At 44.5% G+C, this 13,823-nt stretch overlaps 1 protein-coding gene across 1 annotated transcript in view; it reads left to right on the top strand.

The window, feature by feature from the left end:
- Window positions 1-13,823, top strand: part of SYNE1 (spectrin repeat containing nuclear envelope protein 1) — a 591,877-nt gene that overhangs the window by 205,066 nt on the left and 372,988 nt on the right. The window contains exons 29-34 of the mRNA XM_073557690.1: window positions 100-240; window positions 724-884; window positions 3,783-3,933; window positions 5,585-5,812; window positions 11,646-11,744; window positions 13,214-13,401. Of these exons, the coding sequence (XP_073413791.1) occupies window positions 100-240; window positions 724-884; window positions 3,783-3,933; window positions 5,585-5,812; window positions 11,646-11,744; window positions 13,214-13,401 (968 nt within the window). The remainder of the gene's footprint in view (window positions 1-99; window positions 241-723; window positions 885-3,782; window positions 3,934-5,584; window positions 5,813-11,645; window positions 11,745-13,213; window positions 13,402-13,823) is intronic.

The raw sequence follows: 13,823 nt of genomic DNA, 5'->3' as shown, positions 1-13,823 counted from the left end.
CATCTTGCAGAAATGAGTCATCCAGAACTTTTTGCCTCTCAATTATATATAAGTTTGTCAAGAAACGTTTTATATTATATATTTTATATATTTTCAAAGGATACAATGCACAACTGGGAGCAAATAGAAACAGGCAAGCAATCTGTTGCCCAGAACCTGAAGCAGATGGGGCCTATGCTCGAACGACCATTGAACTTTGGGACATTGGAGAATTTGTCATCTGAACTGGAGAAGACGAAGGTAACAGACAAATCACTGTAACGTGAGATGTGGATATAGATATTCATGGCGGATTCAGATACTTTTTCAATCTTGGGTCATCTGGAAGTTAAAAGGGTTTGTCCACAGGATTTGTGATAACATGTTGATCGGTGGGGGTCGGATCCCTGGGACACGCACCAATCAGCAGAACGTTTCTCTTTTATCCCTGATTGGAGTGGTAGTGTGTAGTTGCAACCTATGCTCCATTCATTCTCTATTGGGCTTCCAAGTGCTGCACTCGATTTTTTCCATCAGCCCCATGGAAAATGAATGGCGCCGCAATCTGACTTGCTGCAACATTTTTGTAATGTGGATAAAAGTTCCCATTCTACCAATTGGTGTGGCTCCCCATGATAGGACACCCATCAATCAGCAAGTCATCACCTATCATCTACAACCCCTTTAGTGTTTTATGTAGCGTAGGTCAAATTTATATAATTTCACAATGCGTTGTTTCTGCAGGAGATTTGCAAACAAAGTGAAGAACTTTCAGTCCAAGCAGAAAGTCTTGTCGAGAAGTCATCTGATATTAAGCTGGGATATAAGAGCAAGCGCCACTTGCAGGAGAAGACAAGATCTATTCAAGACAATGTGAAGAATGTTAAGGAGACCCTGGCTCAAAAGTATGGCTGACTGAGGCCAATTTCAGATGTTCTTAAGAAACTTGATTTACATCCTATAGAAACAAGTGATTTTTTTATCCATACGCTGTTCAGTATTTGCTAAAATCGTGTTATGTGGCCCATATTTAGGTTTTTGACATATATATGGCATCCATTTTTCAATAAGAATGTAAACTCAATTCAGTTTTCTGTGTAACTTTCTATGCACGGTACTTTGAAAAATGGATGTCAAATTGATAGTGTCCCATTCTTTGTGCACCCATATTGTTTTATAGGAAAAACACAGTTCTCCAGTGATGAAGATGACGTATGTATAAAACTTCACACTTTATTATAAAGTTTAAAAAGCTATATTCTTGGCAAACTGCAGATAAGCCAGTAGAACCAACGCGTTTAAGCGTTAAACCACCATGACGAAGGCTTAACGTTGAAACACGTTGGTTTGACTGGATTATCTGTGGTTTGCCGAGAATATCGCATTCTAAAGTTTATAGAAAAATGTGAAGTTTTATAGATACCTTATCTTCATTGCTGGAGAATCTTGTTTTTCCTGCACTTCCACCTCGACTAGGGCGGCTGCATGCGATGTTTCCTGTCCTCATTGATGTGCAGCCAGATTTGGTGCGCTGACTCCCTTCTTCTTTCCCAGTTGTTCTTATTTTGTCTGTTTTATGGGTAAATCTTGTCTGCACATCGGACTTGACTAGTACATGCTGTGATCTTTAGGGTGTGTGCACACAACATCTTTTTCAGGTGGGTCCGCTCCATTGCCCACCTGAAAAGCTCACAGAAAATGCACAAAAGAATGAACATGTGCATTTCTGTATAAAAACGACTTACGACTCACATATTCAGGTTTCTTAGTGTCTTGAACCACTTCAGGTTTCCAAACACCATGACCTGAGCATTGTTCAGGCATTTTTCACTCTGGAGACCCTCTAGAAATGCAACTCCATGGGAGGGCTCTGATGCTCCCTGGTATCTTTTTGAACATCTCTGCAATGTTTTTGCTTGTAAAACGCTACTGGTTTCTTCATCAATGAAAGGAGATAAAAAAAAAAATGACTGGGAAATTCAAAATAAAAGACACCACAAAAATTCTGGAAAAACTTGAAAAGAAATTACCTTTTCTCAAAAAGCCCAAATGGAGGGCAGCATGCATCAAGGACAGGCCCACTTAATAAAAGCATCCATGTGACATTTTCAAGAAAACATACTTTACCTCGACTTGTCCTTGCACCTCTGGTAGTTTGACAGGTCTCTAATTGTTTACTGTCTAAGGCCTGTTTCACACCTCCGTTGTTGGTGGACAGTTGATATCCGCCAAAAACGAAAAGTAGCGGATCCGCCACCGTTATTTGATATATGGATGTTAGCGGCCGCTAAGTTTGTCGGATCCGGTGAATATTAAATGCGCAGGAAATTTAAAGCGATGAGAGAGAGAGAGATTTTTGCTGCTCCCCGCAACGGCATTTCATAGTTAAAATGCTTCCTGGTGTGAAGCTTCCGGTCATGCGCACTGCAAAACAGCGGACCGGCAAAGAAAAAAAAAAACGTTGCAGTGTCCGTCCCATCCGCCCGGGAGACGCTGAAATCTTGGCGGATCCGTCAAAAAACGTGTGGGACGGACGAACGTCAGTCAAGATCCACCACTAATGTAAGTCTATGGGGGGAAAAAACGGATCCGCCCCTTTTTTGGCGGATCCGTTTTTTTCAAAAATTGTCGGATTTTGACTGACATCAAAAAACGGAAGTGTGAAACAGGCCTAATTAACAAAAAAGCTGGTGGGATTCCGCTGTGGCATTTCAAAGTGAAAAATCCTTGATTCATATTGTCTGTTGTTAGTACACCGCAAATCACACAATAAATTTCTCTTAAAGGGAATCTGTCACCCTTTTTTTCGACTAGGAGCTGCCAGCACCGCCCTCTGGGGCTTATCTACAGCATTCTGTAATGCTGTAGATAAGCCCCCAATGTAACCTGGTCCGGTCCGATGGGTGTCGCCGTCCGGTCTGGCACCTCCCATTTACATACAATGCCATCCTCTTCTTTCCTTCCTGTCATGTCTCCTGCGCAGGCGCACTGCTCTGCCCTGTTGATGGCAGAGCAGAGTCCTGCAGTGCGCAGGCACCGAGAGAGGTCCGGCGCCTGCGCACTGCTGTATTCTGCTCTACCCTCAACAGGGTAGAGTACTGTGCCTGCGCCGGAGCCACGACAGGAAGGAAAGAAGAGGACGGCATCGTATGAAGATGGGAGGTTCTGGACTGCAGCACCCATTGGATCAAACCAGACTGCCCCACCGGTGAGTATCATCTAACTCCTTTTTCTTCTCTTTCAGGTTACATCGGGGGGCTTATCCACAGCATTACAGAATGCTGTAGATAAGCCCCTGATGTCGGTGCCGGCAGCTCATATTGGAAAAATGGGGTGACAGATTCCCTTTAATACAAATTCTACATAAATAGGTAGTCGTTAAAGTGCTTTCTTTTTTGGTCTATGTGTCCATTTTTGCCATACATGCGTCATCCGTTTTGCTTGCTTAGTAACCAGTCAGTGAAGAAATGGACAGCACATGAATCTAACACAAATTACTAATATAGTCCATAGATAGGCCCAAAGATCGACATGACTTTTATGCGTAGACCATCAAAAAAAGTGGACAAATGAAATTGAATTTGTTGTGTCCTTTTGCTGTCAGTGAAAACAGTGAAAAACTAGGACATAATTATTTTAGGTATAAATTGTACATGACTATCTTTCCTCACAAATATATGGACTTTTACAGCCTGGTAGCATGTTCATGGATTACAGTGTGTGCGTGATTGCTCCCTGAGACTGTATAAATTCATATATTTGTGTAAAATATATTTGTTTTGTTTGTTTTTCTTATTTTTAAGCATCAAGAAAATGGAGATAACTAAAGATACTTGGGAGAAGTTTGACCATGATTTTGAGGCACATTCCATGTGGATTTCAGCAAGAGAAAAGGAATTATCAGATCTAGAACGGTCTGATATTTCATCAGAACTGCAAGTTACACGCATCCAGGTGAACGTCATTACATATGTACTTGAAAGATTTTTGTTTTGAAGAAGGCAATATATTTTCTTTTTTTTTCTCTCTTTTATCTTTTTTATGTCAAGTCAGAGCTTCCTGTCATCAAACCCCTTCCCACAAGTCGACGTATAGGCCCCTATACACTTTAGACCAGACTAGTGTCGGCCGATCTCGCCGATATCGATGAGTTCGGACAACACTCTGATGTGTATGGGAACCCTGAACAACTTATTGTCAGAGAACAATATCGATGAGCTTGGACAACACTCTGATATGTATGGGAGCCCCAAACAACTTATTGTCAGGGAAGATATCGATCTGGCATGTCCATTTTTTCACTGCCGATCTCCTGGAGATAAGCCACAACCAATTTGGTTGCGCCTCCATCATAGAGAGGAAGCGGCCAAGCAAGCGCTTCTGTGTATGAGAGATCCATCCAAAATGGCTGCCTGCCAAACAATTTTTGTTTGGCCAACAGCATTCTCTTGTCAATGGCGGACTGAAAAGTACATCCAGATTGCAAGGATTTTACTGCAATTCGGCATACAATTAAGTCTTAGAAATGGCACAGGTACAAGAACTGTTTGGTGCCATCCATAGCAGCACACATTTGTACACAGCTAAGCTCTTGCTTCATGTTCTGGGACCCAACGTAAAATTATCAAAACATGAAAAAAAAAACTATATACATTTATCATCGTCTTGATCATATCAACTTGACGAATAAAAACAAAATTTCAATTGCACTTAACATTTTTTACAAAATATAAATAAAATAAAAAATGTTGAATTGATATTTTTCTGGTTCATTTCGCCTCTCAAAGTGTGTAATAAAATGTGATGAAAAGGTCACATGTACCTAAAAAAGCACCAATGAAAACTAGTCATGCAAAAAAAAAAAAACCCCGTAGCGCCCCTCTAAATGGTAATACGCTCTAAGAATATGGCGACACAAAACAAAGTGATTTTTTTTCCTCAAATTGTGTATTTATTGTATAAAATAATACAACATAAATAAAACTATTTAAATTCGATATTTCTGTATTCACAGTGACATACAGATTAAAGGTAACACTTTATTTGTACAGCACAACGAATAACATACAATTTCAAATGCAAAAAAAACTGGCAGAATTACTGCTTTATTTATATCATTGCAATGGAAAAGGTAATAAAAGTTTGTTAATAAGTTATGCTCTCCACAATGATTCCACTGACAAATACAACTCATCCAGAAAATTTAAAAAAAAACAACTTTCCTACAATTTAAAATGTTGGTAGGTAACAATGAAAAAGTAGAAAAAAAAATGGTTTGTCATAAAGCTCAAAACTGGCTGTGGTGCCAAGGGGTGAAGCTGCACGGGGGGGTGAAACTAGGACCATAGTTTGTAAAGTGCACGAATTGAAAAAAATACTCTGGAATGTGCTGTTTTACATGTAGAAATACAGTATGTGCTGCCCACACACATGCAAATCTTCTTTACAAGGAAAACCATGGTGCAGATTGATGAAAACTTCCAAACAAGATATTTCTTTTGCAGAGAAAAACCCATTTGAAACATTTACAATTCTATTTTTCATGTAAATTTGAAGCTTGACAAGTTTATCCTTAAACAAGCTCCTTGTAACGCTTCCTTTATAGGACATTTTGAAGGATCTGCAGAATAAATCTGATGCAGTAAGAGAGCTGGAGGCACAGAGCCAAAGATTTTCTGAATTTATAAGCTCTGCAGAGATGACTCGGATAAAAGCCAAGCTATCACAGATGGTCAAGTATTGGGACGGACTCAAAGAACATGCTAATCGACTAGAAGAAAGTATTCTGGGCATTGCAGAACAGCAACAGAAGTTTGATGACACAATTAGACAGGTAAACAAAAGCGCAGAGCAGTCACATCCCATCTCCTGCCATGTCGAATGTGAATACTTTTTCTGTTCCTATTATTTTGCCATAGAAAGTTTTTCGTATTTAGAGATTATCCTTAAAATTTGAAGAACAGTTCAGTAAAGTAATGAGATGTCTTATTGACTTTGGTGATTTTTGGTGATTTTTTTAGTCTACACTCGAGAATGAATTCTAGAATGGTAGAGTTGGAAGGGACCTCCTGGGTCATCATGTCCAACCCCCTGCTCAAAGCAGGATACACTAAATCATCCCAGACAGATGTCTGTTCAGCCTCTGTTTGAAGACTTCCATTGAATGAGAACTCATTGTTATGTCGCGCTCACCAGGAGGCGGGGCTTTGGCCCCGACATCACTCCCTCCGGTACGGTGGTCCCTCAGGGGTCCCCGTCGGGTGCGCACGCGCAACTCTCGTCCCCGGGTCTCCTTCTCCATGCCACGTTTGCGCTTGCGCGCTCCTGTCAGTGCTGTATAGGGCTCGGTCCTCTCTATGGTATTGGAGGACCTGACCCGGAACCACGAGTGGTCATGTGCTTTCTGGCTAGGTCCTGACCCGGAACCAGTAGTAGTCATGTGCTATATCAGACGACCTCCCCCTAGGGGAGGTGCCTGATTATTTTTGTGCTTTCTGGCTGGGTCAGCTGTGTCCCAGCCTGGCTGTGCGCTGTTCTCAGGTCCTCTGCTCTGTCTGCTATTCTGTGGTGCTCCTATCACTTGCTCTGAACCCTTGTTGCTTCATGCTCAGTTGTGCCTCCTGGCACATCCTCTCGTATCCTGTCCCTTGTTTCTTGCTCCGCCGTGCCTCCTGGCATTCACTCTATTCCTGTGTTCTGTTACTTGCTACACGCCTTATGTGCCCACGTGTACCCGTCTAGCACTACCCTGTACTCAGCGCACTCCCGTGTACTCTCCTGTGTTCCCTAGTATCCTGCACCCTCCAGTCACACAGTCTCATATCTCCTGTGAGCCGGCCGCCTGGTGCCAGCAGTCGTGGTATCGTATCCCCTGGGGCTTGCTCCTGACACTCCCTGTATAGGGGGTGGTCCTCACTAGGCTAGCTCTCCCTGGGAGGGTTGGTGCCGCTACCCAGAGGGTCCACTCCAGGAGTCGCTAACACTCTAACAGTATAATCAGGCCATGGACCCCGCTGGTACTGCGGCTTCCGTCCAAAAGGAGCTGGCGTTCCTCCGGGAAAACCAGATTAGGATTATGGCATTTCTCAAGTCCATGGAGTCCGGTTTATCTGCCTCTCAGTCCTCTGAGCCTGGGAATGCTGCCCAGTTGGCTAGTCTCCAGCAGGAACTTGCGCAGCAACGCGACTCCCAGGCTCAGATTCTCAACTATATAGCGTCGGTAGATAATCGGCTCCTTTCCATACAATCTGCCCAGGCCATGCTTCCACACTCGCTTCCGCGCCTATGCAAGCCACCCCGGTATAGTGGTGACCCTGTGTTGTGTCGCGGATTCTTGAACCAGTGTCGTTTGCATTTTGAGTTTTTGCCGCAGCATTACCCCACCGATCGTGCTAAAATAGCATTTATTGTTTCTCACTTAGAGGGTAAGGCGCTTGCGTGGGTGAATCCCCTTTGGGAGCGTGATGACCCGCTCGTCGCTCAGCTTTCCATCTTTTTGGACACTTTCCGTAAGGTGTTCGACGAGCCGGGTCGCCTTGCTTCCACCACCGAGTCCCTCTTTAATCTTCGTCAAGGTTCTCTATCGTTTGGACAATACGCGATATGTTTTCGCACTTTGTCCTCTGAGCTAGGTTGGAATAATGATGCCCTCGTAGGGGCCTTTTGGCGTGGTCTGTCCGGTCGGATCAAAGACGAACTGGCGGGCCGAGATACCCCTACCAATTTGGAGGATCTTATCTCTCTCGCGACACGCATTGATTTGCGCTTCCAGGAGCGCACCCGCGAGTCAGCCAGAGAGAGAGGATCCTCTCGCCTCTCTTCGTCCACTCGCAGTTTTTCTCATCCGTTACCCGAGTTATCTGCGGCAGATCCGGTACCTGAGCCTATGCAGGTGGATCGCCTCCAGATAGCTCAACGGCGTCGTGTGAAAAGGCAGGCACAAGGGCTCTGTTTCTATTGTGGGGATGCCTCCCACTTTCTACGCTCATGTCCCAAGAGACCGGGGAAGTCTCTCCGCCTGGGACTGTTAAGTGAGGTCTCCCCAAGTGTATGTGATTCCTCTCTACCCCTGACCGTGCCTGTCTCCCTGAATTTTGGTTTCGAGACTTTTACTGTGAAAGCTATTGTGGACTCTGGCACAGTGGGTAACTTTATTAGTCTCGAGGCAGTTAAGAAGTTTCGCATCCCTGTCAGATCCCTGGAGTCTCCTAGGTCAGTAGTTCCGGTCGACGATAAGCCCTTGCAGGACACCGTTAACCAGGTCACTGAGGAAGTTGAGATGCAGAATTGGCACATGTCATCGGGAGCGGATCTCCTTCTACGTATTGCCGACTTCGCCTCATACCCTTCTTCTTGGCCTTCCTTGGTTACGTATTCATGGGCCGACTCTGGACTGGCAATCTGGTGATATACTCCGTTGGGGACCGTCCTGTCAAAAGAGTTGCCTGCTGTTCATTCATCCGAAGAACCCTGCTTGCTCGTCTTCGACGGTTATAGGTCCGCCGTCCACCATCCCGTCTGTGACTTGTGACATTGTCGAGAAGGAGGCTGAGAGTCAGTCTCCACATCCGTCAAGCATCCCGTCTGTGACTTGTGACATTGTCGAGAAGGAGGCTGAGAGTCAGTCTCCACATCCGTCAAGCATCCCGTCTGTGACTTGTGACATTGTCGAGAAGGAGGCTGAGAGTCAGTCTCCACATCCTTCAAGCAACCGGTCTGTGACTTGTGACATTATCAACAGGGGGGCTGAGAGTCAGTCTCCACCTCCGTCAAGTGACCGTCCCAAGGTAATTACCGTGGCTTCCGTCAAGTTGACGCCCCAGCGTCCAGGGGAGACCTTTGTGTCTAAAGGTAACCGTAAAGGTGTGTTATCTTGGGGACATTCTTCTCCGGCTGCCGGTCATGTTGGTGCCAAGAGGACACTCTCCCGTTTATCCCACGATTACTGGTGGCCGTCTATTGCTCAGGACGTCAAAGACTTCGTGGCTGCTTGCCCATCGTGTGCCAAGAAGAGACTTCCCAAGCAACCATCCTCCGACAGCTCGCCTCCTAAGGATGAATTGACTTCCAATGACTGCACCACCACTTCGGCCTCCAAGCATGTCTGTGTGCCTCTGCCGGTTCGACCTGTCTCGGGGATACCTGCCTCCGACTCTCTGTCCGTGGAGTTCTCCAGGGTATGGCAGGAGACCGAATTTTCTCGTATTGAGACTCTGGATCTCATTGGTCCTCATGCAGTTAGGAAGTGTCTGGATCCCGCTCCTAGTGTCAAGGTGCTATTTTCCAGTTCTAGAGAGAGGGGGCTTAAAGGAGGGGGTACTGTTAAGCCGCGCTCACCAGGAGGCGGGGCTTCGGCCCCGACGTCACTCCCTCCGGTACGGCGGTCCCTCAGTGGTCCCCGTCGGGTGCGCACGCGCAACTCTCGTCCCCGGGTCTCCTCCTCCATGCCGCGTTTGCGCTTGCGCACTCCTGTCAGTGCTGTATAGGGCTCGGTCCTCTCTATGGTATTGGAGGACCTGACCTGGAACCACTAGTGGTCATGTGCTTTCTGGCTAGGTCCTGACCCGGAACCAGTAGTAGTCATGTGCTATATCAGATGACCTCCCCCTAGGGGAGGTGCCTGATTATTGTTGTGCTTCCTGGCTGGGTCAGCTGTGTCCCAGCCTGGCTGTGCGCTGTTCTCAGGTCCTCTGCTCTGTCTGCTATTCTGTGGTGCTCCTAGCACTTGCTCTGAACCCTTGTTGCTTCATGCTCAGTTGTGCCTCCTGGCACATCCTCTCGTATCCTGTCCCTTGTTTCTTGCTCCGCCGTGCCTCCTGGCATTCACTCTATTCCTGTGTTCTGTTACTTGCTACACGCCTTATGTGCCCACGTGTACCCGTCTAGCACTACCCTGTACTCAGCGCACTCCCGTGTACTCTCCTGTGTTCCCTAGTATCCTGCACCCTCCAGTCACACAGTCTCGTATCTCCTGTGAGCCGGCCGCCTGGTGCCAGCAGTCGTGGTATCGTATCCCCTGGGGCTTGCTCCTGACACTCCCTGTATAGAGGGTGGTCCTCACTAGGCTAGCTCGCCCTGGGAGGGTTGGTGCCGCGACCCAGAGGGTCCACTCCAGGAGTCGCTAACACTCTAACACTCTAACACTCATCACCTCTCATGGCAGCCTTGTCCACTTATTGATCACCCTGTCAAAAAGTTTTTTCTAATATCTATTCTGTATCTTCTCCCTTTCAGTTTTATTCTACAGGGTGGGCTATTTATATGGATACACCTAAATAAAATGGGAATGGTTGGTGGTCAACTTCCTGTTTGTGGCACATTAGTATATGGGAGGGGGAAACTTTTCAAGATGGGTGGTGTCCATGGCGGCCATTTTGAAGTCGGACATTTTGGATCCAACTTTATTTTTTTCAGTGGGAAGTGGGTCATGTGACACATCAAACTTATTGAGAATTTCACAAGAAAAACAATGGTGTGCTTGGTTTTAACATAACTTTATTCTTTCATGAGTTATTTACAAGTTTATGACCAGTTATAAAGTGTGTTCAAAGTGCTGCCCAGTGTGTTGGATTGTCAATGCAACCCTCTTTTCCCACTCTTCTTGACACACTGATAGCAACACCGCAGAAGAAATGCTAGCACAGGCTTCCAGTAACCATTGTTTTAGATGCTGAACATCTCGTATCTTCACAGCATAGACAATTGCCTTCAGAAGACCCCAAAGAAAAAAGTCTAAGGAGGTCAGATCGGGAGACCTTGGTGATCATTCAACTGGCCCACAATGACCAATCCACTTTCCAGGAAACTGTTCATGTAGGAATGCTCGGACCTGACACCTATAATTGATGGTATAGTGTGGCATATGGGATACAAAGATAGTGGGGCCATTTTTCATCAATGGAAACCTCAATGCCACTGGATATCTCAAATTGCTACATGATGATGTGTTGCCCTCTTTATGCACTGAAGATGGCCCGTTCCCTGAGTTTTTCCAGCAAGATGGTGCACCACCACATAAGCATTCCTACAAGGAATCTGACCCTGTTAGGCTAACTTTTATTCTGCAGTGTTGCTATCAGTGTGTCAAGAGTGGGAGAAGAGGGTTGCATTGACAATCCAACACAATGGGCAGCACTTTAAACACATTTTATAAGTGGTCATAAACTTGTAAATAATTCATGAAAGAATAAAGTTACATTAAAACCAAGCACACCATTGTTTTTCTTGTGACCCTCTTCCCATTGAAAAAAATAAAGTTGGATCCAAAATGGCCGACTTCAAAGTGGCCACCATGGTCACCACCCTTCTTGAAAAGTTTCCTCCCTCCCATATGCTAATGTGCCACAAACAGGAAGTTGATATCACCAACCATTCCCAATTTATTTAGGTGTATCCATATAAATGGCCCACTCTGTATTGCTTCTCTTGTTTCCATGTGCAAATGAGAATAAAGATGATCCCTCTACACTGTGACATCCCTTCAGATATTTGTAGACAGCTATTAATTCTCTTCTTAGCCTTCTTTTTTGCAAGTTAAACATTCCCTGATTCTTTAACCGTTCCGCGTAGGACATAGTTTGCAGTATGCTCACTGTTCTGATAGCTCTTCTCTGAATTTGCCCCAATGAAGAGAAGCATAACGCAATAACACATTAAATTCTTCACAGATTGAAACTTCTTTAGAGAATATTGAGACGTCTTTGGCTCTTCCGGTAAATAACTGCTCCTCTGCATTGGAAACATACAAAGTACTACATTCCCATCAGGTAATTTAGCTGAACAACGATTCATTTTTATCTCATTAAAATTTTAATGTAATATTTGACGAATAGGTTTACATGAAGATGAAAGCTGTAAGGGGTTAAAGGAGCTATATTGTAGGAGAGCAGTATGTAATAGACTAGAGCATGCTTGTAATAGCTGAGATAGGTACAGTATATAGTATACAGTATATTGTAGGAGAAGAGCACATATGGAGGCTACATGTAATAGACAATATAAGTATATAGTATATATTTTAGAAGAAGAGCACTTTTGGAGATTACATGTAACAAACTAGATAGGTGTATGGTGTATATTGTAGGAGAAGAGCACATATGGAGGCTACATGTAATAGACTATATAGGTATATAGCATATGTAGAAGAAGAGCACATATGGATAGTGATGAGCGAGTATACTCATTACTCGAGATTTCCCGAGCATGCTCGGATGATCTCCGAGTATATGGATGTGTTCGGAGATTTTGTTTCTGTCACCGTAGTTGTGTGATTTGCGGCTGCTAGACAGCCTGAATACATGAGGGTATTTCCTAACAAACAGGCAATCTCCACATGTATTCAGGCCGGCGACAGAATGTATTCAGGCCAGCAACAGAAACTAAATCTCCGAGCACATCCAAATACTCGGAGGTCACCCGAGCATGCTCGGGAAATCACGAGTATACTCACTCATCACTACATATGGAGGCTACATGTAATAGACAAGATAGATACTGTATATAGAATATATTGTAGAAGAAGAGCACATGTGGAGGCTATATGTAATAGACTAGATAGGTACCGTATATATTGTAGGAGAAGAGCACATATGGGGAGGCTACATGTAATAGACTAGATAGGTATAAAGTATATATTGTAGAAGAAGAGCACATATGGAGGCTACATGTAATAGACTAGATAGGTATATAGTATATTTTGTAGAAGAAGCACATATGGAGTATACATGTAACAGACTAAATAGGTACAGTATATAGTATACAGTATGTTGTACAAGAAGAACACATATGGAGGCTAGATTAAATAGACTAGGTAGGTGTATAGTATATATTGTAGCAGAAGAGCACATATGGAGGCTACATGTAATAGACTAGGTAGGTGTATAGTATATATTGTAGCAGAAGAGCACATATGGAGGCTACATGTAATAGACTAGGTAGGTGTATAGTATATATTGTAGAAGAAGAGCACATATGGAGGCTACATGTAATTAACTAGGTAAATGTATATTATATATTGTAGAAGAAGAGCACATATGGAGACTACATGTAATTAACTAGATAAGTGTCTCTCCTTATGCATCCTATGTCCTGTGTTGGCTATGTCTATAGGTTCTATTATCTGTGTGTTTGCTATTAGGGATAGTGCATGGGTTTTAACCTCTAATTCCTGTAGACCTCAGCCGCTAATACTTATTGCTGTCTTTCTTCATGAGAATGTGTCTTTTTTCTTCTACAGGATCTCTGTCATGACGTTGAAATGTTGAAGAACAATATTCATTCTCTGAGTGTTGGCACTCGTAAACTCACAAACAAGAGTAAAGCAATGCAGGCCATTTCCAGCCTCCAGACCAGATCTGAAGTTGTCACTGCACAGGCTAAAGAAAGACTCACCTTGTTGGAGCAATTATTGGTTCATTGGCAGAGGTAAGATTATTTTCACAACCACAAGGGTTGGTCCAGCGGGTGGCACAGCAAACACCAACAACGCGATGGGAAAAGGTGAAGGAAAGCCCTAGTAGTAGGGAGCGAGGGACGAGGCACCTCCTAACTCAGCCTGTGCCTATCCCTAAGCTTCTTTAATGCCCTATTCAAGTCCTTCCCCCTGCCACCATCACAAACCTGGTCCCTAGCTGTCACCTCACTAAACCTTGGCTAGTGAACTGGCAGGCAAGGACGCTAGCATCACCACTGCAGATGGTGCAAACACAAGGGATAGTGACAAGGACTTGACAGACAAGGTAAATAAACAAGCCACTTGGCTCCAGGCACCGCCGCCAAGCTCCACACCCCAGAGGACACAGAAACAGGACCCTGAACTCCACAGAAGTAGCGCTACACCAGAGAGC

This window comes from Dendrobates tinctorius, unplaced genomic scaffold (assembly GCF_039654945.1).
Source record: "Dendrobates tinctorius isolate UK_male_01 unplaced genomic scaffold, ASM3965494v1 ptg000250l, whole genome shotgun sequence".
In the NCBI taxonomy this organism is placed as follows: Eukaryota; Metazoa; Chordata; class Amphibia; order Anura; family Dendrobatidae; genus Dendrobates; species Dendrobates tinctorius.
The sequence above is the reverse complement of the archived record's forward strand: the minus strand, read 5'-3'. Positions and strand labels throughout refer to the sequence as shown.